Below are 25,347 nucleotides of genomic sequence, written 5' to 3'. Positions count from 1 at the left end.
GTTCCCGCCATGGCTGTTCATTCGATGCTCCAGGCCTTGTTCTTCAGCCTGCTATCGTTCGCAGCTGGCCAGCAAATGCTCGACCTGAACCCCGACCTCGGGCCATACCAGGATGACTCGCAGGTGATTTTTGTTGATCGATACATGTAGGGCTCTGCCTTTAGAAAACCAGTGTAATAGTAACGCACGCAGGATGAGTTCGAATAAGCCGCAGTATAGGGCTTCGTATTCTTCCTATAATACAAGCACTGACGGCACTGCCTAGAATTGTGAAACTTACTAGGGATCTCCAGCAGTCCGACATCATTTCATCGTTCGCTGCTATAGACCTTCTACACGAATTAAGTTTGGTCGTGTATATCAGAAGCTGTTTTGAGATAAAGAGAGAGAGAGAGAGACAAAGTGATTCTTGAAGAAGGGGGTGTCATTATATTCTGCAGCCCTTGAGGGAGCACTCTTCAGAGCCGCTCATATGCTCTATACCTAAGGGCAGGTTTCGAAATGTATATGTACAAAAAGAGAGTACTAGTGTGAAACACATCTTCCCACCCGGCCAGTGATGCATGATCACAATTTTAGAAATCAGTAAAACCCAACCGCGTTGCAATGACGAAGCCAGAAATTATAACAGTTTACTTACCAACCGACTTTCAATGGAAGTCATCACTCGCCACGCTGCAATGCAACTCGTACTTGCAATCCTGCGGAAAGTCCTTCTCCGTAATTATCAACTTAAAAAAAAAATATCACGGTTTAGAATCAGTGTTATTTTGTTCTGTTGCTTTCTTTTTCTTTTTTTGAGGAGCATCTCGTTTTTCTTCATTGTGCGTCGAGATTTCACAAATTGGAGATGGTCAAATTTCAGCAGAAGAAACGAAATCGCTGCCTTGAACCCATTATACAGTCTGACCAGGTAGTGAGGAAGTTCTTCCGAATAATCGAGGCCTCAGGAGTTTGTATGGTACGAGATACTCCGGCAAGAAATATTCCAGGATACAAATACAAGATACTCCCGCAATACCTGTATCCGATACGATACTTCCCATTTGTAGCTTTAGTTCGATACTCACAAGTTTGTTTCGACAGATCCATATAAAATATCAGCAAGCGCCTGTGAACAAAAATGTCTGCTAGAAGTATCTTAACTGCGACCAACATTGTTTCACTTCAACTAAATGTGTGTAACTATCTCAAATTTTTTTTCTCTTTCTTGCTCAAACTGCATTAGTTTAATTCCGAAACAGCTTATTGTGGCTGTTTTGGCTGTTAAGCAAGATATCTTTTTGTACGCTGCGTTGTCATTGGTTTTTGCTTGTCACTTTTGTAATTATGGCAGTCGCTGCTCTGCTTGCCGACCATGGCTAGAGGGTTGCCATCTAATTACAGGAACTTCATTAAGAAGTATCCGCACGATGACGGAAATACCGTTTTGCAGTTTTACCTCGTCCGTAAAAGTATGACCGTTTTCTCGATATACCGGATCACTGGACAGGTGTACAGCAGCAACGACGCTGGTAACGACGTTTTTTTGTGAGGCATCAGTGTATACGCAGAGGACATTAAACTGCAGTGACTTTTCATACTCTGCTTATCTGCTAGCGTCAAGTGTTCTTTAGCGACGTACTCACTAACGTGGAATATTCTAACAAATTTTCATCACCGTGAGAACTTGTGCAGGCCAGAAATGTCTCAGACATATTGCATGGTTGCACAAAGCGTTGCAGGATACTGCCCTTATTCACATTATTGCAACTTATAGGTACGAGTACCTGCTGATTATTAACAGTAAACAAATTGAGGAACACTAAAATAAACGCCAGACCTGTGCGGAAAGCACAGCACAGTCACAGCGAAAGCTCGAAGAGCGGCATTTCTAGAGCCCGTTATAAACTCTCTTGTGGCTACTAATACAACTACACTAGCAACGTACCCACTACGCCACAAATCATAATTTTTGTAAAGTTGGGAAGCACCCACCACGACATTACTCGTCGTTCTGCGGAGAAGCGAGGTGCCATATCTAAGGCATTATGTGCAGTTTCTTGATGCGACGACTGATGACGATGAAGAATTATGACTGAGCCTTTTGAATGGGTTGGAAGCTTTGGAGGACCCACTAGTTACGTAATTCGCATTGTGTGACGCCCGATCGTTATTTCACTCTCCCACCACGCTTTATAACATACGCTAACGTGAGGAAGAGACAGGAGAGAGGGAAATACCTTTATTGAGACCCTGAGGAAATGGATCATGGGAGCCTTATGGGCTTCCTTGGCAACCAATATAAGTGCACTTGCGAGGAAACCACTACGCTATAAATGATAATTTTTGTGAAGTAAGGAAGCAGCCACTATGCAACTTTTCGTCATTCTGCGCAGAACCGTGGTACTGCTAAACACCTGTAAGGTATTATGTGCACTTTGTTGATGCTGTGGCTAATAACGATGAAGAATTATGGCAGAGCCCTTTGTAATGGGTTGGAAGCATTCAACAGCTCACTCGTTGCGCAATTCGCATTGTGTGACGCCTGGTTACAGAATTCGTGTTGTGTGTCACTTGGTTGTTATTTTACTCTTCTACCACGCTACATTACGTATGTTAATGTGGTTCCTTCCCGACATGAGCCTGTATAGGGTCTTTTTGCGAAGCAGTTTTAAGCACCGGCAGTGGCTCTGAGGTAGGATACTGTCCACGTAGAGGGCCTAGCTTCGAACCTCGTTCCATCCTGGAATTTTTTCTTATTTCGAGCGATAGTGGTTAGTGAAGAAAGACGAGTGAATCATGTACCAACTAGCTCGCCTTTCCGTTTTGCTTCATGGAGCTCTAACAGCGAACAGAATTAATCGATCAGTCAGTTATACGCCAGCAACAAGCACCGCCATGCATTCATGTCAGAAGTGAGCATTAATGTAGAAGTATATGACGCTATTCATGCTCGAAAGCAATTTTATTTGCATACTAGAGCTAACGCAATGAAAATTAAAAGCAATCAGTAATTTGCATTTGCTTGTGCTTCTTCTGTCGTGACCCAATGAGCATCGTTTGCAGCTTGCCCAGGAGCTCCAATTGAGGCAGCGTCCGAATTGTCATCTGCCGAAAAATGCTGTTGTTTCGGTGTTTTACACCTCTTTTAAATTTGGTTTGGTTTGGTTTTGCATCACATTACATACGGACCAACCTCTACGAGGAGCACACTGAAAACAAGGGGTTCCCATTTCGAATTAACAAGGTTTTGCTGTATTGTTATTCGTGCAACATTCATAACATTCTGTTTAATTTAATTCGAGAGACAGTTTGCTTCACCACAGAATACACACACACACGTGTGTGCGTATGTGTGTGTGTGTATTACTGTTCTATGACGCCACTGGATTGACGCACAGAAACCGTTTCATGCATCAGGGCGACAGCGCCAGAAAATAGCGACACATGGTACGCGGCGTAGACGCTATCACCACAGCCTTTTTGGTTTTTCCTATTGGACAAGCGACTGCCTGTTTTATTTTGCCAATGAACCACTCCCGCCGGACGAGTTTTCGTCTAACGTTGGGTTATATCGCCCCAGCGTGTTGCGGGTTAGAGGTGCAATTACTGTTATGGCCTGTGGCTGAAATTTGTGGTCTATCATTGCTGAGTGAGTGAGCGACAACTTCATTCATCAAGGGGTGTGGGAGTAAGGGGGGTTCAGGCTACGTATGCTGTATCATTGCTGAGAGGAAGAAAAACCTATACATAAGAAGTGAGAGCAGCAAATTTATAATTGATGCTTGTCTAGCTGCTTACTTTTCATTCATGCGAAGACCATTGTTGACGGTTAACACGATCATGCCCTTTCTTAGCGGTGTTAAACTACGTGTTAATGCATTCAGTCGTCACGAGTGTTGTGCTTGCACGTGTTCTAGTGCTTCCCACTTGGAACAAGCGTGGCACCTCATGTACAGAGACTTCGAGGAAGACCCTTACTTGGGTGGCAAGGGCAAGTGCGTCAAGGGTACTCAGACGGGAGAGTATGTCGGCGACTCGACCTTAGTGGTATTTGAGTATCCGCCGGACGGAGTCATGTAAGTCACTGTTAACGTTTTGTTTCAAGGACGCATTCTAGAATCATTCCATACTCCTTTCCGACCAAACTAGTTACAGAGCTGTTGCTGTTAGGTACATTTTTCCTTGTCGCTACCTTGAGCCAAAAATAGAAACCATAGTTCCGTTGTTCTTTTTTTGTATGTTTTGTTTAAGAATGCTCTATCTAACCTGTTGTAAGTATGCTGCACAATTACTGTGCATATTTCACTTGTATGTATAACTTTTCCGTGTATGCTCCTATTTGTTAGTTTTCTTTTTTGCCTCTTCTATGTATGCTCCACCCGTATATAATGTGTTTTATACCCTGAGTGTACTGCAAATAATAAATATATAAATAAATGCTTCAAGCGAAATGTGTCGATAATGACGCAAGCGTCATTCACAATGATGCACACCACCTCTTACAGCAGGGCGAAATGAAGCATTTCGCTGACAGGCTACTTATGGACATTCTCTGATTTCCCTCTTAGTGAATTGTCACCCTCAGAGACGTCAGTCGCGTGGTGACAAGAGTGCGCAACCCCTCCCCCTCGAAACGTCACAGTCAATATTTTCACCTTGGTCGGCCTCTTTCAAAGTTTCCACCAATGTTTCATCCTGTTATATTAAAGGTGGATTCGCCCAATCAAACAGAGATGGGATCACAAAACGCAAAATTTAATTGGAGTATTTTTGTCCTGAAGGACGATGTCAACGTATTCTTGTTTTTTTTTTTTTTTTTTTTTACAGAATCTCGTTTGTGTGAAAGCATTCGCAGAAGACAAAGAGAGAGAGAGAGAAATGTTTTAATGAAAAGCTGGAGATGTTAGCCTGACCATTCGCCTAACATGCTACTCCGTGTGCTGGGTGATGATTAAGCAATTCTTATTTGCAGGATCCTACGGATCCTGCAAATAAGAATTGCAATGCAGGCTGCAGGATCCGTAGTCCGTAGTCAAACGAACATGGGGAGGAATAAGTGACTCCCTGGTCATTGCTGTTTATCTTGAAAGCACATCGCAGAAAACATAATTTCATTTTCTGCTGCGCAAGGTTTTGAGCGCTTCAAAAGACGCGGGTGATGTATTTTTATGTTCCAGAAACACAACATTCAAGTTGATGTCGTCGCCTGGCTACACGGGGAAAAATGTCCTCAACGTGCAGCCCGTTGACAGTAAGCGAAATTTTATCCTTACCTTTTATCAGGGCAACATGATCATTCAGTACTGTAGAATAAACTAAGGAGGGAATCACGCTATCTTAAAAGCAATGACAGACACGCGAAAATGTGATGAACAGATTACAGTCATCCCGCGGGTGTTTTGCATTTCGCACGGGTGGTAAGTGCACGGGTGTTTCCATGAGGTTCATTTCACCCTCACGAAAATAATTCGGCCGCCGGGAATCGAACCTGCGTCCTCGAGCGTAACAGCGCGACCGATTTCCAGCTCAGCAGCACAACGCCCTATATCCACTGCAGGCTTGAGTGAAGAGTTTGTCCGCATGCTGTACATCTATTCATCTGTCGTATCAACGAGAAACTGACGAATGTAGCAAAGCGAGTTTAAAGGGCTTTAACTGTCGCCGCAGTAAAATCGCGTTTTACTGACGTTTCTTAGCGCACGCGATCATCGCTCACACAACGAAAACAACACCCCGCGCAATTTCTTTGAGCACAGGAGATATTGCGAAATATCGGCTTAGGTTCTGTTCTATACTACATTTATTCCTTTTCGGACAGGCACGAAGCTTAGCCTGATTGCATTGTCAGTAAGGCCACTCGCACACTTGTTTCAGAACCCGGATCCAGCGTAAATCTGACAATATCCTTTCGGGACTGCCACTCGTGTAAGGTGATTCGTCACAGCTATATTAATGAGGGTGAGTATGCATCTTTTTTTTTTATTGAAATGATGAAATAGGAGAGGTTGGTGCCATTATAGTGGCACCGGCTACTCCTTCTCGCTTAGAAGACAAAATATGTAGTAACAAAAATAATAAGCACAAAATACAATACAGTAGAACACATAAGAAAATACGCACAGCCGAACATCACATGGCAGTTCATATACGTCTAATAGGTTCATATGTACACAAGTGCTGTATAACAAGTTCAAATGGGAAAAGTCAGTTCACATGCATCTTTGTGCTGAATGCAATTTTTACTCGGCATACTTTCTTGCTTTTGGTGTGCAGCAAAGTTGATTATCGACTGATCTGATTGATTAATTGATTGATTGGTTGATTGATTGATTGATTTCCCACCATGCCGCATATTACATACGGCTCTGACATGCACCTCTCTAAGACTAACCTATGCGGCGCGTATAATCCCCCACAGTGTTGCAAAATGAATAACTGCGCTATACTTACATAGGCGTGCGCAGGCTTCTCTATTAGGGGGAGCCTAAGTCACCGCAGCTCCTCACCCCCCTACACACACTAACTTCCAAAACCCGGTTCCTCATTGATGCAAAAATGAAACTGATGGCATGGACGTGTTTCTTACAATGGCCTGTGTCTGGTGCTCGGCTTTCCGGGGGTAAAGGTGGCAAACAAACAGTTCTCGAAATGCAAAATCGGAGATCCTCGGCCACTATCATCGTCAAAAACCTGCATACCCATAACTCTGCTTTTTAAACAACGATGGGACTGGTCCCGACTGGGTGAAAGGAGGGGACATACATGGCGCCCCCCTTAGATGACTAGGAGGGGGGCCATGTCCCCCTGTTCAAACGCCTCTGGCTACCAAGTCCAGATTCATCATCGAAATCCATAGCGTCTTGTCCTGGTGGTTCCTACAACTCGTCTTTGATGCACTAAATAAGGTTTTAAACAGACAGTGTATTTAACCTGACAATGCATGCAACCAGCCTCGATATGTATAATTATATCCGCGCCGACGTAAAGCCGCGCTAAGCAAGGTCATATTCCAGAGTTCAAATAGAATGAAGAAGCCCTGGTGCTGCGCAAGACTCTAACGTTAGACGTTTTAGGCGATGGTACCACGATTTGTCGATGGGTGTCACGCGACTTGTAAATTCGATGATGGCCATCTCAAGTTACAGGCAATTTTTTCGTTATTTCTGAAGAATGGAGATTGCATAACTTGTTACGCCCTAAACATTTCCACATTAAAAAAAAACTACTCAATACAGTAAAGAAAAATTTAATTAAAATGTTAGTGAGTCTTTTCAAAGTAATTTTAGCAGCGGCAAAGTATTTCCCTTTCACACTAGAGTTCGTCTGTGATGACGACAGGCGCCTTCCTATCATAGGCACAATTATTCAAACGTCTGCATTTTCAAGAGAAAAATCTGTGCGCCGTTGTAGTGACTAGCGGAGGGACTGATTTTCAGATTGTCAACCACACCAGTGTACATGCGTGATTGTGATTAGAACTACTTATGGTAATGTTATGTTTGCTTTCTGTGCATTAATAATTATTCATTCTCCAGGCAGAGGATGCAGTTTATGGGTGACCGAAGCTGATCTTGGCAATCCTCACCCGTGCTGCGAGTTTGCCTTCGAGCTGTTGTGCGGATTTAATCCCACCTACCAGATCTACGATGAGAGCTGCGTCTAAGCAGTGATCGCATCGATGCGGTGTAAAAGAAATTACTGCACGAAATAAAACCTTCCGGCGGAAGCCAACGGCAGCAATACTGAACTCAAAAAACTTCGCCTTTATGGAACACTCCTAGGGTGCCTATTCCTGTAGCTGGAAAAATAAAGTGCACAACAACCTGCTTCCGAGAGGGAATAGGATGTAACAGCGATTGCAGAGGAGAACTTCATCTCCGATACTGAATATGTTTACATAATGTGTTTACAAAAAGACTCCGTCTGCACATCAGTCATTTATTTCGAAACAAGTTTCTTAGAACACTTCTTTGAGGTGTTGGGCATAGCGATCGCGTCAAAACTAAACTGCACAGTAGCAAATTATGTGAACAACATTATATAAACGATTAGAAGACCTTCGTAGAAAACGCAGAAAATACCAACAAAAGTGAAAATATAAAATATGTGATGAAATCAGAACAGGAAAGGTCGTGCCCATGGATCGCGTCCAGCTAACGTTTATGTCGAACGGAATGCTCACATCAGTGCCACATGACGGTTCTGCCTCTACTTTGATTGCGACGCCCGTACCACCCCCCTCTACAACATGTATGCTGGACACCACTCCGCTGACGCCAGCGGTAGACCTGCGTTTGGTAGACCTCAATTTCCTACATTCTTTCTTAAAATTTAGAGCAAAGTGGGGGGGGGGGGAGGAGAGGGGATTAATTCCTGTCCCATCCAACAGCACAAAAGGATACGGACAAAAGAGGAGACGACGATGAGGGCTGTCTTTCAATTGAATGTTTATTGAAACGCACGTGTAAAATAAATATATATACCAACAGCTACAAGCACCAAAGAACGATGACTAATTCAATAAAAAACACGTGAGTGGTGGTCTTCGGTACTATCGAGGAAAACAAGCTCTTGATCAGTAAGAGAGCATGCGGATTCATGAGTCGAGAGACTCATGAATCCGCATGCTTTCTGATATGGAGGGCCTCGGCGATTTCGCGGGTGCGCTGTTCTTGATGATACATGAAATCGCCAGAATAAAGAAAGCTTTCGTACGTTGGTCCGTGCACGTGGCGGCGAAAGTGGCCGTAGGCGCAGTAAAGGGTAAAGTAGGAAATCCTCTTTGGTAACAGCGACAACGGAAGGATTTATATTCCCGGCCAGTAGACCGGTCTTCAACAGTGCTTTACTTGCGCGGCGTAGTGGTGATTCCAGGTTCATTCCGGTCACCTGGGGTTCTTTAACTTTTACTAAGCACAGGGTGTTCTTTGTATTTCGACCCCATCGAAATGCGGCCGCCGTGGCCGGGAATCTAGCCCACGCCCTCGAGATTAGCCGCGTGACATATATATTGCATCAAAGGAAAACGATCAGTGCCTGTATGCTCTGGCTAAAGAGTGGCGCGCCGGCCAAAATGTCCAGCATGTTTACTTTAGACTTGGTCCATAGCACTTTTGTTACTGGCACCTATTAAATTCTTTCATATTATGGCACTTGCGTTGCGTTTTCGGCTGACGGTGCTTTAATAGGATTTGTCGCCGTGCAAGCAGCGTGAGATAAATTAGTTCTCTTTTTTTTTTTTGAAATCTCAACCACCCCCTACGAAGTGTACGTTGCAGAACTTTCATTTTTTCACGTCGTTCCCAAGTTACTGCTACACGCGTCTTTCATATACGAGGCGTACGTATTTCGTCGAACAACGCCACCCTCTCCCCCTCCCCACCTGCCCATACCCTCAAACAAACAAACAACAAACAAACAACAAACAAACAAACAAACAAACAAACAAACAAACGTGATTAATCGTTCCAGAGACGTCTATTTTGCAAACTTCAGCTATATAGGTCACACCACGCAAACAATTTCTAGATCATTCCGAAAAAAAAATGTATAGTAGACGGGATGCTGACTCTGCGTATATATACTGCTATACTTAAATTTCCGAGTCTCATGTGAATCGAAGCGTTCCTCGAGCTCAAGTATGCTTCCTTCGGCTATGGGTGTTCACTCGACGTTCCAGGCCTTGCTTCTCAGCGTGTTATCGTTTGCAGCTTGCTAGCAAATGCTAGATCTTAACCCCGACCTTGGGTCTTACCAGGACGATTCGCAGGTGATTTTGATTGCGGTAGCGAAGCTTCTTGTAAACTTCCGATGCTAGAAAACCTGTGCAATAATATCGCATGCGGCGTAAGTTCGAACAAGCCGCACTGCAGGCCTTTGTTTAGTTCCTATAATACCAGCGTTGAGATCACCACCTGCGATTATGAAATGCACTCATCAGCAGCCGCATTCCGTGTCATCGTTCGCTGCAAGGCTTTCCGTACGAATCAAATTTATTTGTCTATTTCATTGCAACAGCAACTATATGGACCCTCTCGACGGGCTTTTACCGTTGGCGCCGCCGTCGCCGTCATGTTCCGTATAATGTTCAAATCGATAACATCCCCCTCCGCATCGTATTTTCCACACGCGGGTAAAAGCGAGTAAGCGGGGGCGACGAACGCGACTGAAGCAGAGATAAAACGAGCCGGCCCCTCTCCGTCGCTCGGAGGGTGCATGCGATAACATAACCCGCGTGCGAGGCCGGTGTCGCTCGAGCAGTAACTATGAACTTTGATTTTAAGTTTGCGGTAGGCAGCAGCAGACGGCTGGTACAGCGTTCTACGTGCTGCGTTCTCAACGCGAAGAGATTGTGAAAAATCGGCTTCTCTTACACCAACGTTTTGTAATGTTACGTGAAACTGGACCTAATATATATATATATATATATATATATATATATATATATATATATATATATATATATATATATATATATATATATATTGTAAGGAAGACAGCGGCATCTGGGGACGGCGTCCAGGCCTCCTCGGCGGCTTTACTTCAGTTTACAGACGCCTCGCTACCGGTTCACGACCTCTTGGCGCACGCGCTGTGTTCTGGGAAAATAGTTCACGTTTCCAAAGGCGTGGATGGAGTACCAAAGACTCTACCAACATCTGAGCCGCCAAGAGACGCCGTTCACGCTCCCTTGGCCGTGGATCTCGCCGGCGTGAGTACTGCGACAGCCGCACACTCCGCGGACGTGTTTTCCTGCACATCAGGCGCCTCACCCGACATAAATATATATATATATATATATATATATATATATATATATATATATATATATATATATATATATATATATATATATATATATATGTACACGTATTGCCGCATTCTAAAAGAAAAGTTTAGAAGTAGGCGAAAATCCACGAAGGACCAAAAGAGCACACGTATCAAATGTCGAGTCGAGTCGAAAAAGCGTTATTGCATGGAAATTCGGCCCCGGGATCCGCGCACGACTCCACCACACTCAATCTTTCATGGCTAATAAGTCCATGACGCTCCCAGCCCGGCTGGCAGCGACCTTCTGCCTCTCCGGGTCCGTGGAGCGTATCGAGGTCTCCAAGTTCTCCCAGGTTTGGAGAGGCACGGTCCCGCCGTGAGGAGGAGGAGACGGACAGGCAAGGAGAATGTGGGTCAGATTTGCCCTCGGTGCATTGCACAAAGGGCAGGAAAGTGGGATAAAAGACCACACGTAGCGCGCTAACGTCCAGCTAACCTATATTTTATGACGTCATGTCTTCATACCCATCAGAGCAACAGACAAGAGTGCAAATGCAGCAGCAATCTTTGAGTGCAAACAGCAAGACAAGAGTGCAAACAGCAGCAGAGTCCCGGTTACGGGACTTGGCTGCTTACGCGAAAGAAGCGGCTTCGATCTCGGCCGCAGCGGTTGCTTTTCAATGCAGGCTAGGTGCTAGAGACCCGTGTACCGTGCGCTTTCAGTGCACGTTAAAGAAACCCAGGTGGTTGAAACTAAACTATCGGCAGCCTACCAAAAATTGGCAGCGTTGGAACGCATTTCGTTTCAGCTTTCCTTAAGTATAACGAAAGCGAAAGTGTGCGCCATGTTTCCCTGCAAACACAGGCATACTTACCTCGTAGGCGACGTGCTCGCTTAGTGTAAAAGCTTGTACTGCCCATCCACAACTGCTTCAGCCTAATTACGCAACCAAAATGCGTAAGGAGTGCGCTTGCTTCCTCTGTGCTGGGAAATCTTCCGCGTGGTTGGAAGCGTCGAACACTCTGTCACCCCTGAGGCTCTTCCATGAAGATTATGTCAATGCACTTCCCTGACATTTTATAACAGCCCGGATGGACGTCTCCTAAAACGAGTAATCGATAGCAAGATAAATATTTCGTTGCACCTGAAGGCGTGTTCCGGGGAGGAAGTAAATGGTTTCTCTGATTAATATGTTCAGCTATAATATTTTTAGCTGCGCCTTTGAAATTTGTGGTCTTTGGACTGAGGAAAACCGTGAAGATAAGAAGTCAAGAGTAGGAAAGTTATCAGTCACGACTGGAATGCTGTTTAGTTTTCATGATGTAAAAATTATCGTCAACAATGATTACGGTCGAGCACTTTTTTACTGTCATTAACGGTGTTCAACGTTAAAACATTCTGTCGTCACGAATGTTGTGCTTGTGTGTGTTTTAGTTCTTACTACTGGAACAATCGTGGCTCCTCATGTACAGAGACCTCGAGGAAGACCCTTACTTGGGAGGCAAGAACAAGTGCGTCAAGGGTACTATGACGGGAGAGTATGTCGGTGACGCAGCTTTGCTTATATTTGACTACCCACCGGACGGACTAATATAAGTCAGAGATAACGTTCTCTTTCAAAGGTCGCCTTGTAAAGTTATTCCATGCTCATTTTCGACCTAATTAGTTCTAAAGCTGTTGTTGTGCGCAGCCTTGACACCCCCCCCCCTGCAACTGACACCCCTGGGGCTGTGGGGACAGTTATGGAGGCGACTTGTTCCCGAATCCGATGCTTCTTGTTAGCGCATCAGTCTGCTTTGAGCTTGCCGGCGTCGGTCAGTAGACGTGCGCAGAAGGCAACCGTACCACGACACCCACGTAGCAACAAATGCTTCCACCATCACTTCGGCCATCACGTCGTGCAGAGGTGGTCGCCTGAGTACCGGTCGACATGCATGAGGAGGTACTTAGAGCCTTGGCAGGGCTGAAGAGGCCTCACTAAGTCTAAATGAGCTTCGTCGAAACCATAGGCGTGCGCAGGGTTCCCCTTCAGGGGGGGGGGGGCGAAGGTTCGTCGCAGCGCCCCCCTCCCTATTATGTCTATGTATGACGCTGACATTGCGCCCCCCTCCCCGAGTCGCAGCGCCTTCCCTCCCTATTAAGTCAATGTGTGGGGCTGACATTGCGCCCCCCCTCTTGGGTCAAAAGGGGGGGGCAGCCGCCCCCTGCCCCCCCCCCCTCCTGTGCGCACGCCTATGGTCGAAACGGACCTCTGGTGGCCGACACGGGTGCATCGCTCAACGCATGCGCCAAGTCACTTTCTAGGCTTGGCACCTTTGAGAACAGAGAATTGACTGGCGTTTGTTCAAAAGTAAAAGCAGGTGTGGTCGATTGCTGTGAAGGCTTCTTAGTGTACATACAGCTGCCTGGACAGCAAAGGAAGAGTAACGCGTAACGCCTTCAAGGCGAGGACATTCGGTTTTCTAAGAAGCGGGAAGAATTTCTCTGTGTATCGCTAAAACGGACACAGATCCGTCAAGGGTAATTGGCTCGTCGGGGAAGGAAAGAAAAAAAGCGACGGACTATAGCGTCATGCTCTGCTGTGGGAGTGCGGTAAGCTGTCCGTTATACATGTACAGCAGGCTGAGTTCCACACGAAGGTATACTTTGTGTAACACATCTCGAGCTAGTTGGCTGTTCACCATCACAAGGCAAACACAGCGCACACTTCATCACAAGGCACATACAGCGCCTGTGCCTCGTGTTCCTTGTGTCTGTCTTCGTGAATAGTGCGCTGTATTTGCCTCGCGTTGATCATTCGGGCACTAAAAAGGTGCTTTTCTGAAAGTGTTTCCTGCGAGAAAATTTTTCGGGCATTTCAGGGCTCTATGAATATTCCTACCTTCGCGACAGGAATAGTGGGAGAAAAAAATCGCCAAACAAGTCACTGCGTTTTTGTCCATCTTAGTACTTCTATTAATAGCAGTTGACAGACGTGGTTCTGTTGCCAGAAAATATTAGGACACTATTTCAAGCATTTTTATTTATGTGATGTACTCCTAAAATGACAATATCAGAGAGCTTTCTGGGCGCTATTTATAGAAACAGAGAAAACCCCACAAAGTCTGTCAGAAGCACCTTTCCTCTAGCTAAATCTGATTTATTTCCTAATGTTAGACACAAGCCCCCGTAAGCGAATAAGCATTTGCCAAACATAGCGCTTTGGTTTTTAGGCTCTAACAGAGCACTGTAGCTGTCGTTCATGAAATAGAGCTTTCATCATAGCGAATCCTAATGGTCGTGCAAAAAGTTTTGAAAGGCTAATTTTCATTTTAAGGATGAGTTGAAACCCAGCATTAGCAAAATACGGTTGTACGTCGGACTTCGCCGCCCAATTTCGTGACAAGAAATTCAAACCAGATTGATGCAGAGCAATGATTCACATTGCTCTGAAATGTGTGAAATATATTCAGTTCACCATATTCATATTCAGGGCCAGAAGTTGCGATTGTGTCACGCATATGTGTGGATAGCTTATGCCTCCTCTTTCCAGCACACTTTATGACATGTCTTTTTTTATGCGTATTCAAAGAATAATATGTGCAGCGCAACAAACGTTTTTCTTTAAATCACAAGTGTACAAGGCATCGTAGAGCTGGCAAAAAGGTGGACAGCTGAATATGCGTGTATTTGTTAGCTGTAACGCACAGTTTAGCATTATGTAAACGGCCTCTATGATTCAGGAGCCCTAGCTTAAAAAGTATCTATGTTTAGGTGCATTTGTATAAGCGAACAGAAATGTGATAACAACGTGCGAACTTGAGCATTTTGTATCATAGATAACGACTGTAAATGAATGCCATTTTTGTGCGAGTGTGCAAAAACAATTCTTGTTTTCTCCTTACGATATGGTGTACATATATAGAAAGATGATTTATTAGAAGGCAGAGAGGTCGGCTTGAGCTAGTGCGCTCTAGCCTGGAATATAACGTTGAATATGCCTATATACTAGCATTCTCAGGATGCACGCATTCAACATGTTCATACATAGGTGACGTGGTCTGTTGACGCGTCTTCAGCGAATGTCAACAGGCGTCTAGAGTAGGGCGTCGGAGAGCGGCGGGCGTCAAGCAGCCAAAATCCGGGCAAGCGCGAGCTGGAGTCCCCTGCTACTCTTGACACTGCGGCTTGCTTGCTTGCTAGCTTGCTCGTGTGTTTCTTCGTCGTCCTCTCTTCACTACATTCGCCCCCGGGAAATAGCGGAGCCATCCTGGCGACTTAAGGCGTTGACAAGATAGCGGGTTCATAATATGGCTTGATGCGAGACACGTGGACGATTTCTCGGCCGCGACGGCGCAAGTCGTCAGATGGTGTCAAGGGCTCGACCTCGTAATTGACGGGAGAAGTCTGAGCAAGAATGCCGTAGGGGCCGTGGTATCGGGCTAGTAACTTGGAGGAAAGTCCAGGAGTGTTCGGCGGTACCCAAAGCCAGACGAGAGCACCTGTCTTGAAAGCAGCAAGAGGTCCGTCGTCGTCGCGCCTAGGCTTCTGGCGACCTTGGTCTTCTGCCGTAAATGAACGGGCCAACTGTCGGCAATCTTCTGCGTACCTGGCAAAGTCGGAAATTGGGCTGTACTCACATGCGTCAGGTGTGTAAGGAAGCATGGTGTCCAGCATGCATGATGGCTCTCGTCCGTATAAAAGAAAGAACGGTGAGAATCCTGTGGTGGCTTGCGTAGCAGTGTTGTACGCGTATGTCACGAAAGGAAGAACGGTGTCCCAGTAGGTCTGGTCGGATGCGGTGTACATCGTCAGCATATCACCGAGAGTGCGATTAAATCTTTCGGTTAGGCCATTGGTTTGTGGATGATATGCGGTCGTCATGCGGTGAATGATATTACACTGAACGAGCAATGCTTCAATAGCTTCGGACAGGAAAACACGTCCTCTGTCGCTCAAAAGTTCGCGCGGGGCGCCGTGGCGCAGGACGAAGTTGCGTAGAATGAAAAACGCAACTTCTCTGACTGTTGCTGTGGCCAAAGCTGCAGTCTCTGCGTAACGCGTGAGGTGGTCTACGCCGACAATAATCCATCTATTCCCAGAAGCGGTCGACGGAAGCAGGCCGTATAGATCAATACCAACGCGGTCAAACCGACGCGCCGGGCACGGGAGAGGCTGAAGTGTACCGGCTGGTCGTTGGGGTGGAGCCTTTCGTCGCTGACAGGCGGTACAAGTGCGGATATACCTGCACACAAATGAATACAGTCCGCGCCAATAGTATCGCTGACGCAGGCGGTTGTAGGTCTTGAGAACGCCGGCGTGAGCGCTTTGCGGGTCGGTGTGAAAAGCAGCGCACATTTCCATGCGCATGTGGCGAGGTATCACAAGGAGCCACCTCCGACCATCAGACACGTAATTCCGCCGATAGAGGAGACCATCTCGAATAGCGAAATGGGGCGCTTGGCGACGAAGAGTTCTTGAAGCGGGGTAAGCTGATGGATCAGCCAGAAAGTCGAGCATGTGGCAAACCCACGCATCCTTGCGTTGCTCCAACGACATGTCTGCGACGTCGATAGGCGACAAGGAAGCTGATGGGCAGGGTTGCCACTGACTTTCGAGCAAATGTCGCCAAACGACGAGCAAAAAGTCGCCAAAAGTCGCCATTTTTTTACAAATTTCGCCAAAAAAGTCGCCATTCTAGATATTTGCGGCATACATAGTAATAAAAGTTTCCACTCACGTATAGCCCCGTAGAATACAGTACCATCAAAGACCCTTAAATTATATTGACGTTTCTCAATGCTAGTCGTATCGCCCGCTTCACCATGGGAGTGCATGGTGCTGCTTTTCCTACTAACCGCAAGATGTGCGTGGTGGCGCAAGGGTGAATGAATGAAACGCTCATGATATCCTTCCATCCCTGTCCGCTCGTTTCAAAGGTAAAAGTGTGGTAAACCTTGGGCGAAAACCGTGAAAGCGTTGTTTGTACACAGCTTTACGTACCCTTATATGAATTAAAAGGTTTATTAAACGTAACACGACAGAATTCTTACAGGAACCGATCATTAGTGAGTCTTACACCTTTTCAGTGTGAACTAATATGATACCAGACACCACCAACCCTTTCTTATAGTCACCTATATTTACACGGCACGTTAAAAAAACCCAGGTGGTCGAAATTTCCGGAGCCCTTCACTACGGCGTCTCCAATGATCATATCATGGTTTTGGGACGTTAAAGTCCAGATATTATTCTTACTTATATCTACACGTGTTAATCCGATGCGTTATTAATGAATAGGTAGACAATCTGAAATGTTATTGCAAAATAATTGATGTTTGCGCCGCCCGTTTCAAAGATGCAAAATGTTATATAGCAATTCTTTTCATTGCACAGGCTCACCGACAACAGTAAAAAATGATTCAATAAATAATTTTTTATTGTACAAATAGCCGCGCATCCGCCTCTCTTCGCTATTCCAAACAGTCTTTACGAGCTGAATTGGGGGTACTGAAACAGTGAATAAGTCGCCAAGCTATTCAGAACAGTTGGAGCTTTGGTGGAAGACATGGTCGGAACACGCGGCCAACCCGTCGCCTAGCCCCTTCAGAAGCGAAACTTTATAGAAGCTTAAAACACCTAAAACCATGAATTTATTAGAGTTACTGTATATGCTACCTTTAGGTAGCAGAGTTGCGCATCTGTCTTCCAACGCCGCTAGCAACCATGCATTGCGGAGAAGCTGCCGCTTGGGCCAATTTTTTTTATTTCTCGACTCCGCCGCTGCAGCGAACTGAATTAACACTAGCCATCGACAGCCAATGTTTATCGCCGGTCTTCGACACGCCAGACAGGTTAATCGGCGACACGGTAGGCATGTCGCCTGCAAAAACGAAGTGCGACTTCACCGCATAGCTGTGGTTGCTAGCCGGACCTATGCGCTACTCTGCTACCTAAAGGTAGCATATACAGTGACTCTAGAATTTATAGTCAAACACTGCCCCCTCGCGGTTTGCAAGACATTCAGCTGACTTATATTTTGCTAAAATGTCGCTGGGGGACGTTCCAGTACCTCCTGCATCTAGATGAATTCTGGAGATACACACGAATTACAGGACGGACATACCGAATGACGCGTAATGTGCACATTCTACTCGTGGGTCTAAAACCAAGAAAAATACAGAGAATGTTGCCGCTAATTCGTTGGGAAGACACTGAGCTTAGAATGCATAACTCAGTGGAGACCTAAGCCGAAAATCGCCAAAAATTCGCCATGTCGCCATTCATAATTTTAGGTCGCCACGGGCCTCTCAAATTCGCCAATTTGGCGAAAAGTAGCCACCATTGGCAACCCTGCTGATGGGGAAGCTGTGTCGGACGCCAGCGGTGAGCGGGAGAGCGCATCAGCATCAGAGTGCTTGCGGCCTGATCGGTACACAACACGAATGTCGTACTCTCGCAGGCGAAGCGCCCAACGACCGAGGCGCCCCGACGGATCTTTCAGCGATGAGAGCCAACATAGAGCATGGTGGTCCGTGACGACGTCGAAAGGGCGGCCATAGAGGTACGGGCGAAACTTAGCCAAAGCCCAAATTATGGCAAGGCATTCCTTCTCAGTAACCGAATAATTGCACTCAGCTTTCTTGAGAGTTCGACTCGCGTAAGCGACGACGTATTCTTCGTATCCCGGTTTCTTTTGAGCCAGTACTGCACCAAGGCCGATGGCGCATGAGTGTCAAAGTGCCGAAGTATTGGAGGCGATGTCAGTAAGCGCCGTAGCGCTTCGAAAGATGTGTCGCACTCTCTTGACCAAGCAGACAGGCCATTAGAAGTTGTCAAAAGATTGGTAAGAGGGGCGATGATGGAAGCGAAGTCGCGAACAAATCGGCGAAAATAGGAACACAGCCCAATGAAACTTCGAAGCGTCTTCATGCAAGTGGGCTTGTGGTATTCGGCAACGGCCCGGAGTTTCGCTGGGTCCGGAAGAACGCCTTCCTTGCAGACGACGTGACCCAGTATCGTCAACTGGCGCGCCGCAAAATGACACTTTTTGATGTTGAGTTGAAGACCAGCTGAGGTGAGGCACGTCAAAATCTCACGTAGGCAGACAAGGTGAGTAGGGAAATCCCTAGAAAAGACTACGATGTCGCCGAGGTAGCAAAGGCAGGTGTTCCACTTGTAGCCGCGAAGGATGTTGTCCATCATTCGTTCAAAGGTAGCTGGGGCGTTGCACAATTCGAAAGGCATGACGGTAAACTCGTAGAGTCCATCAGGAGTGACGAAAGCAGTCTTCGCACGATCGGTGACATCCATCGGTACTTGCCAATAACCCGAGCGTAAATCTAAAGACGAGAAATATTCTGCCCCTGGTAAACAATCGAGAGCGTCATCGATGCGTGGCAACGGGTACACATCCTTTCGAGTAATCTTATTGAGGCGGCGATAGTCAACGCAGAACCTTATTGATCCATCCTTCTTGCGCACAAGTACGACAGGAGAGGACCAGGGGCTCTGGGACGGCTGTATCACTGCGCGTTTAAGCATGTCGTCGACTTGTTCGTTGATAATTTGCCGTTCTGCCGCGGAAACTCGATAGGGTCGTTGGCGTAAGGGAGCATGTGAACCGGTGTCGATGTGGTGTCTGACGCTCGTCGTGCGGCCCAAGGTTGGCTGGGCACAATCGAAGGACGAGCGGAAGTCTTGTAGAAGGGCGAGGAGTTGGCTGCGATGCGATGGCGGTAGGTCGTCGGCGATTGAAGGGCGGAAATTATCTGGGGCTGAAGAGTTGGGAACAGGTGACGTCATGGCGTTCAGCTGAAGGTGGTGTTGGTCCGCACAGAAGTCCAGGGAACGCAAGAGGTCGACGTCTTGTACGTGCCCCAAAGATTCCCCGCGAAGCAAGGTAACGGCGGACGTCAGCGAGTTGGCAACGAGCATTATCGTAGCGCCAGAATTAATCGATAGTACTGCAAATGGCAGTCGTAAGCCGCGACGACGTAGAAATACGTCCGGCGGGGCAAAGAGTGCTGTTCTGTCTGGTGCGGTCGTACAGGTCAGTGCTACAAGGGTCCATGTGTTTGGGGGTATATCTGTGTCCTCAGCGACGACTAGTTTGTGCGGAGGGTCCGACGAAAGAGAGGTCTGCAGCGGCATAAGAGCTACTTCTGCACGAGAACAGTCTATGATGGCGTTATGACTCGATAGGAAGTCCCAACCGAGAATAATGTCGTGGGAGCAGGACGGTAGCACAAAGAACTCAATCACGTAAAGTGCACCTTGTATGGTGACTCGAACAGTGCAGACAGCTGACGGCGCATTGCACTGTGAGCTGGCAGTACGGAGAATTAGTCCTGATAGCGACGTCGTCAACTTCTTTATCTTGCGGCACAGTGTGTCAGAGATGACGGAAACGGCGGCCCCTGTGTCAATAAGCGCAACGGCGGCGGTTCCTTCGACACCGACGTCTATAACATTTGGCGGCGAAACACATGGAGGCCTTGGGCAGTTCGACTTGCATGCAGCTCTTGCCTCCGGAACTGCAGCAATCAGTTTCCCTCCTCTGTAGCTGAGCGGCGACGCATGTGTGACAGAGAGCGTCGTCGAGGAGATGGTGATTGACGATTGGAGAAGGATGGTCGATTATCAGCGGCGTACCTAGGTGCTGTGCGTGACGACGAGGGATCAGGTGTGGCCACGGTGTCGAAGGAAGAAGGTGGGCAACGGCGGCAGTGGCGAGCGACGTGTCCAGCGACACCACAGGCGAAGCAGATGGGCCTGTTGTCCGGCGTTCGCCACACTTCTTGACGGCGGAAAAACGAAGGCGAGGGCCCCGCGTAGTGAAGCGGCGAAGTCGTGGTCAGCGGCGAAGCAGGGGTCGGCATCGCAGGTGTTGGCATCGCAGGGGATGGCATCGCAGGTCGGGTATACGGCATATGCTGCTGAGGGGATCGAGCAGCGACAGCTGCGTAAGTGAGCGGCGCAGTGGCGAGTGGTTGTTGGGGTATAGATGGTGGTAGGTGCTCAGCAATTTGGCTCCGAATGACGTGTTGCAGGTCAGGGGCCAAAGTCTGCACTGGCTCGTTCGTGAGAGGTAGTAGTAAAAGCTGACGCGCTACTTCTTCGCGGATAAACTCCTTGATGGTGGATAGCAGCGGCTGCTGATCGGCAAGGCGAGCAGTAACGTGCAAGCTCGATAGCGTGTCGGTCGTCGTGAGGGCTTGGCGCGCGATCGAGCGCTGCCGACGCAACTCGTCAAAGCTCTGACACAAGGAGACGAGTGCAGCGACTGTGGTGGGATTCCTTGCGAGGAGCATCTGAAAAGCATCGTCCTCGATGCCCTTCAGGATGTGCTTGATCTTATTCTCTTCGGTCAGGTAGAGTTCACGCGGTTGCAGAGGTTCAGCACATCCTCAATGTAGCCAGTGAAGTTCTCGCCGGGTTGCTGCGCGCGTTGACGCAAGCGCTGCTCTGCCCGAAGCTTGAGAGCCGATGGCCGACCGAAAACGACCCTAATGGAAGTCTTAAAGATGGACCAAGTGGGAATGTCGCTCTCGTGGTTGTTATACCACAGCTGGGCGATGTCCGCAGGGTAGAACTGGACGTAACCAAGCTTCATTTGGTCGTCCCATTTGTTGCTGGAACTCACACGTTCGTATTTCGAGGGCCATTCTTCCCTTCTTCCCACTCTTCACTACACATACAAATGTTTTCATCAGACAGACAGACAGACAGACAGACAGACATAGATAGATAGATAGATAGATAGATAGATAGATAGATAGATAGATAGATAGATAGATAGATAGATAGATAGATAGATAGATAGATAGATAGATAGATAGATAGATAGATAGATAGATAGATAGATAGATAGATAGATAGATAGATAGATAGATAGATAGATAGATAGATAGATAGATAGATAGATAGATAGATAGATAGATAGATAGATAGATAGATAGATAGGCAGGCAGGCAGGCAGGCAGGCAGGCAGGCAGGCAGGCAGGCAGGCAGGCAGGCAGGCAGGCAGGCGGCGGGATCTTTATTAAGGTCCTGAGGAGCCAGTCAGCGGAGTTCTAGAGAGGACCCCTGGCTAGCTGTTAAAGGGACTGTCTACCGTCCTCCATCGCTTTTCTGTTTTGTACCGCAATAGAAAGCGTACCGTCTGAAGTGTCCAACTTTGCAGCGGTTTCTCTGGAAAGTGAGTAGAAATTTTTAAAACAGAATTTTTCGATCTGCGTTCGGTCTTCTTCCATTGGCGTGACACATGCCCACAACGCTGGTTGGTGGACGCGATTACGATTGTAGTGCCGGTAAAAATTAATACCGAAAGCACATGTGACTTCTGTAGGATTACTTTATTTTCGCTGAACACTAATGTAATGAATGTAACAGTCGTTTTCAGCGCGCTAGCGGTTATATGAAGCCTTATTATACGATTACAGAACACTTGTTTTGCTGTATAATCGCAGTCTGTGCGTTTATTTTAGCACTTCTGCCGAAATCCGAGCCAAGTTGATTCGTCAAAAAGAGACGATAAATGCACGCCTTCACAGCGCAGCACATGTGAGACATCCTAACAACGATACAGCGGCACAGTACGACCAGCGCGCAGGGCCGCATTAGGGTCACCCTAGCCGCATGACATAGCGCATGAGTTGAAGCAGACGAAATCGAAGACGGCGTCGCTAGTAGAGCCACCGTGCGCCTTTTTGGATGCGTGAGAAAAAAAAGCAAAAAATTACTCTCTGTCGCAACCGAAAGCTGCCTGAAGTGCGTAAAATACAATTTCAAGTTATACATGTTTGTTTTTTAAGCAAAATGAGTCTACCTGCGAAGATTTCTTGTACTACCAGTAGACTGACCACATCGCTGTTGGGTGACGCTAGCGGTCATTCTTTCACGATTTTCAACATCAAATTAAAAAATATAATTCCTTTTTTATGGGGCAAAAGCATGCTCGTTGCCGCCAATCTCACGATCGATTTCATTTTCACCACAATCAGAAAACCTTTTTTCCGAGCGGTAGACAGTCCCTTTAACTAATCCCACGTTGGAGTTGGGAGGGCATGCCTCTTCGCTCTCTCACGGGCCCTCTCAGTCTTGAACAAATTATTTTTTCTTGTTCGGCTTGCCACTGTAGCTCACACCAACTTCGGGGGATAGGTCAGGATTGGTCAGGTGGTTTTAAAAACTTTGCATAAAAGAATATGGTTAATTATAAATGACAAGACGCGAGTCAAAGAATAAAAATAAATTAGTATCAAGGCTGGCTCTTCTACCTCTAATTAGATAATTGATAGCGTTAAGCAGCTCCTGTAGAAGAAAATCCGGCGTAGAGGGGCCGAGCAGACGGCTCAAAGCTTTGTACGTGTTCTCATCGCAAAGTCTGCGTCGAAGTCAGAGGCGGCACGAAGCTCACTTCCCTAGCTGCAGTGGCCGCGTTTCCTAAAACAGTATGCTGCTAGCGTATACCTGCGTATAACATTCCCCTTATTTGCTATCGCATTCATTACTTTGTGCTTATGGCGAAGCGGCAACTTTTTCTCGCAAAATAAATGTCTTAACAAGACAATGTAGTCTGGAAATGTGCTTAGGCCGGCACCAACGTAAAGCCCCGCTAAGCGCGGCCATGGCAGAGAACGTTCGGAGTGAAGCGCGGGAATTCAAGGAGCCCTGCTTCAGCCTGCGGCTCTAACATGATGCGTTTTGGCAATGGCAACATGATGTGTCAATGCGCGCCCCATAGCCTTGAAATTTGAATATGAATATATCAAGTTATGGTCGATATTTTTTGCATTTATAAAGAATGGGGATGCCATAAATTGAGACGCCCCACAACTTTTCCAAATAAAAATGTACTCTAACCAATATTATAACAAGAAGTGTAATTAAATTTTTTTCCTACTTAGTCTTCCAAAGCAATTTTGATGGGGTCAACGTATTTTCATGTCATCTTAGAGTTCGTCTGCGAACGCGACAGGTGCCTTACTGCCATAGGCTGTCTATTTTCTTTTAAAATCTGCGTTTCATGAATTAAAACGTATGCGTAATTTTAGCGAGTGGCGCAAGAAATGCCTTTTAAAGGCGATAAGAGCCCCGATAAAATCGTACAATTTTAATGTAGCACAACTTGTGGCAATGCCATATTTGCATGCTGCACGTTTATAATTATTCGTTTGGCAGGCAGAGTTTGCAGCTTGTGGGTGACCGAATCCGACCTGGGCAGTCCTCACCCATGCTGCGAGTTTGCCTTCCAGCTTTTGTGCAAATTCAATCCGGCCTACCAGATCTTCGATGAGAGCTGCCACTAAGGAAGAATGCTCGTGGCGATGCAAGTAAAATCAACTGCTGCGCAACATGGAACCATCCGGCGGCAGTCCACAGCAGCAATTCTGGAGACAAGAAACTTTATTTTTCCCGAACATTCCGATGACGCCGATTTCTGTAGATAGAAGAAAAAAGGGCGAAAGAGCCTTTTACTGAGATTGAATAGGATGTGTCAGCTATTGCAATGGAGGTCCTCATGTCCCTCAGCGAATGTGTTTAGAAGAAGACAGCGCCTAGACACCATATATTTAGTAACATATTTCTTAAGACACTTGTGCGAGGTGTTGGGTATAACGATGGCGTTACAGTTACAAATAAGCTGCAAAATAACAAACGGCATGAACATTCTATGTTAATTTTAACGCGATAGCGTTAAAGAGCTCGTATCGCAGAAATTCCGCCGTCGGCGTCGGCGCCGGCACCGTTGGTTGTGAGCGAAAAATCATCATCTTGTTCGTGACCGAAAAATCGGAAAAGCTGCAAATAAAATAAATAATAAAAATGTTGGGTCTGACTGAGAATCTAACCCAGGCCGTCTGCGTGGCAAGCAGGTGTTCTACCATACAGCCACGCCTCTGCTTGGAGCTGCACTGAAAGTAACTTTGATGCTTCCCAAAAATACGCGTCCTGTATACAGGTGCCACAGTACGAGATGTAATATGGCAGTAATATTGCGTGGTACAAGTGTACATTGCCATCGGGCGTCACACCACGTCAATATCATAACGACTTGGTGGTTTAAAGACAGCCACCCATTACAAAAGTCACACACATTACTGCGCGTATTCCCTTAAGACCAAGTAGTGGGTGCATCGCAGCTTCGAAAAAGGCTCTCGCGCATAATTGCTCCTGGTTTAAAGCAGGCTACCCATACATAAGGCACACACCCTTATTGCGTGCATTCTGTTAAACACTCGTAGTGTTCGAAGTGCGCACTAGGGGCAGGATATTGCTATCGCGTTGAACTCTTAAAGGCGAAGCTTAAGCGTCCCCCAATTTTAAAAGACTTATGCGAGAAGACACAAATAACAGCAACAAAACCTAAAACATACAATATGTGAAGAAAACAGAAGAACGAAACACCAGAATATAGCCTCTGACGACGAAGAAACAAACAAAACAGAGAGATAACTTACTCTTATCGCTATGCTGCTCATGTACCATAATTACGCGTCGTCATGTATCAGCTGCTATCTGAGATGGAGGAGAAAAGACAGACAGACAGAGAGAGATGAATGAATTGGGAAGGCAGGCTTTTCAACGAGACGCTAGTATTGGCTTAG

At 46.6% G+C, this 25,347-nt stretch overlaps 1 protein-coding gene across 1 annotated transcript; it reads left to right on the top strand.

The window, feature by feature from the left end:
• Nucleotides 1-3,914: 3,914 nt before the first annotated feature.
• LOC119388902 (uncharacterized) lies at nt 3,915-7,758 on the top strand. Its single transcript, XM_037656264.2, has 4 exons — nt 3,915-4,061; nt 5,163-5,236; nt 5,860-5,943; nt 7,521-7,758. Exons 1-4 carry the CDS (start codon nt 3,934-3,936, stop codon nt 7,646-7,648), a joined length of 414 nt encoding a protein of 137 aa, XP_037512192.2. The 5' UTR covers nt 3,915-3,933; the 3' UTR covers nt 7,649-7,758.
• Nucleotides 7,759-25,347: the final 17,589 nt, after the last annotated feature.

This window comes from Rhipicephalus sanguineus, chromosome 4, assembly GCF_013339695.2.
Source record: "Rhipicephalus sanguineus isolate Rsan-2018 chromosome 4, BIME_Rsan_1.4, whole genome shotgun sequence".
NCBI lineage: Eukaryota > Metazoa > Arthropoda > Arachnida > Ixodida > Ixodidae > Rhipicephalus > Rhipicephalus sanguineus.
Note: the sequence above shows the minus strand (reverse complement) of the source record. Positions and strands in the feature narration are given on the sequence as shown.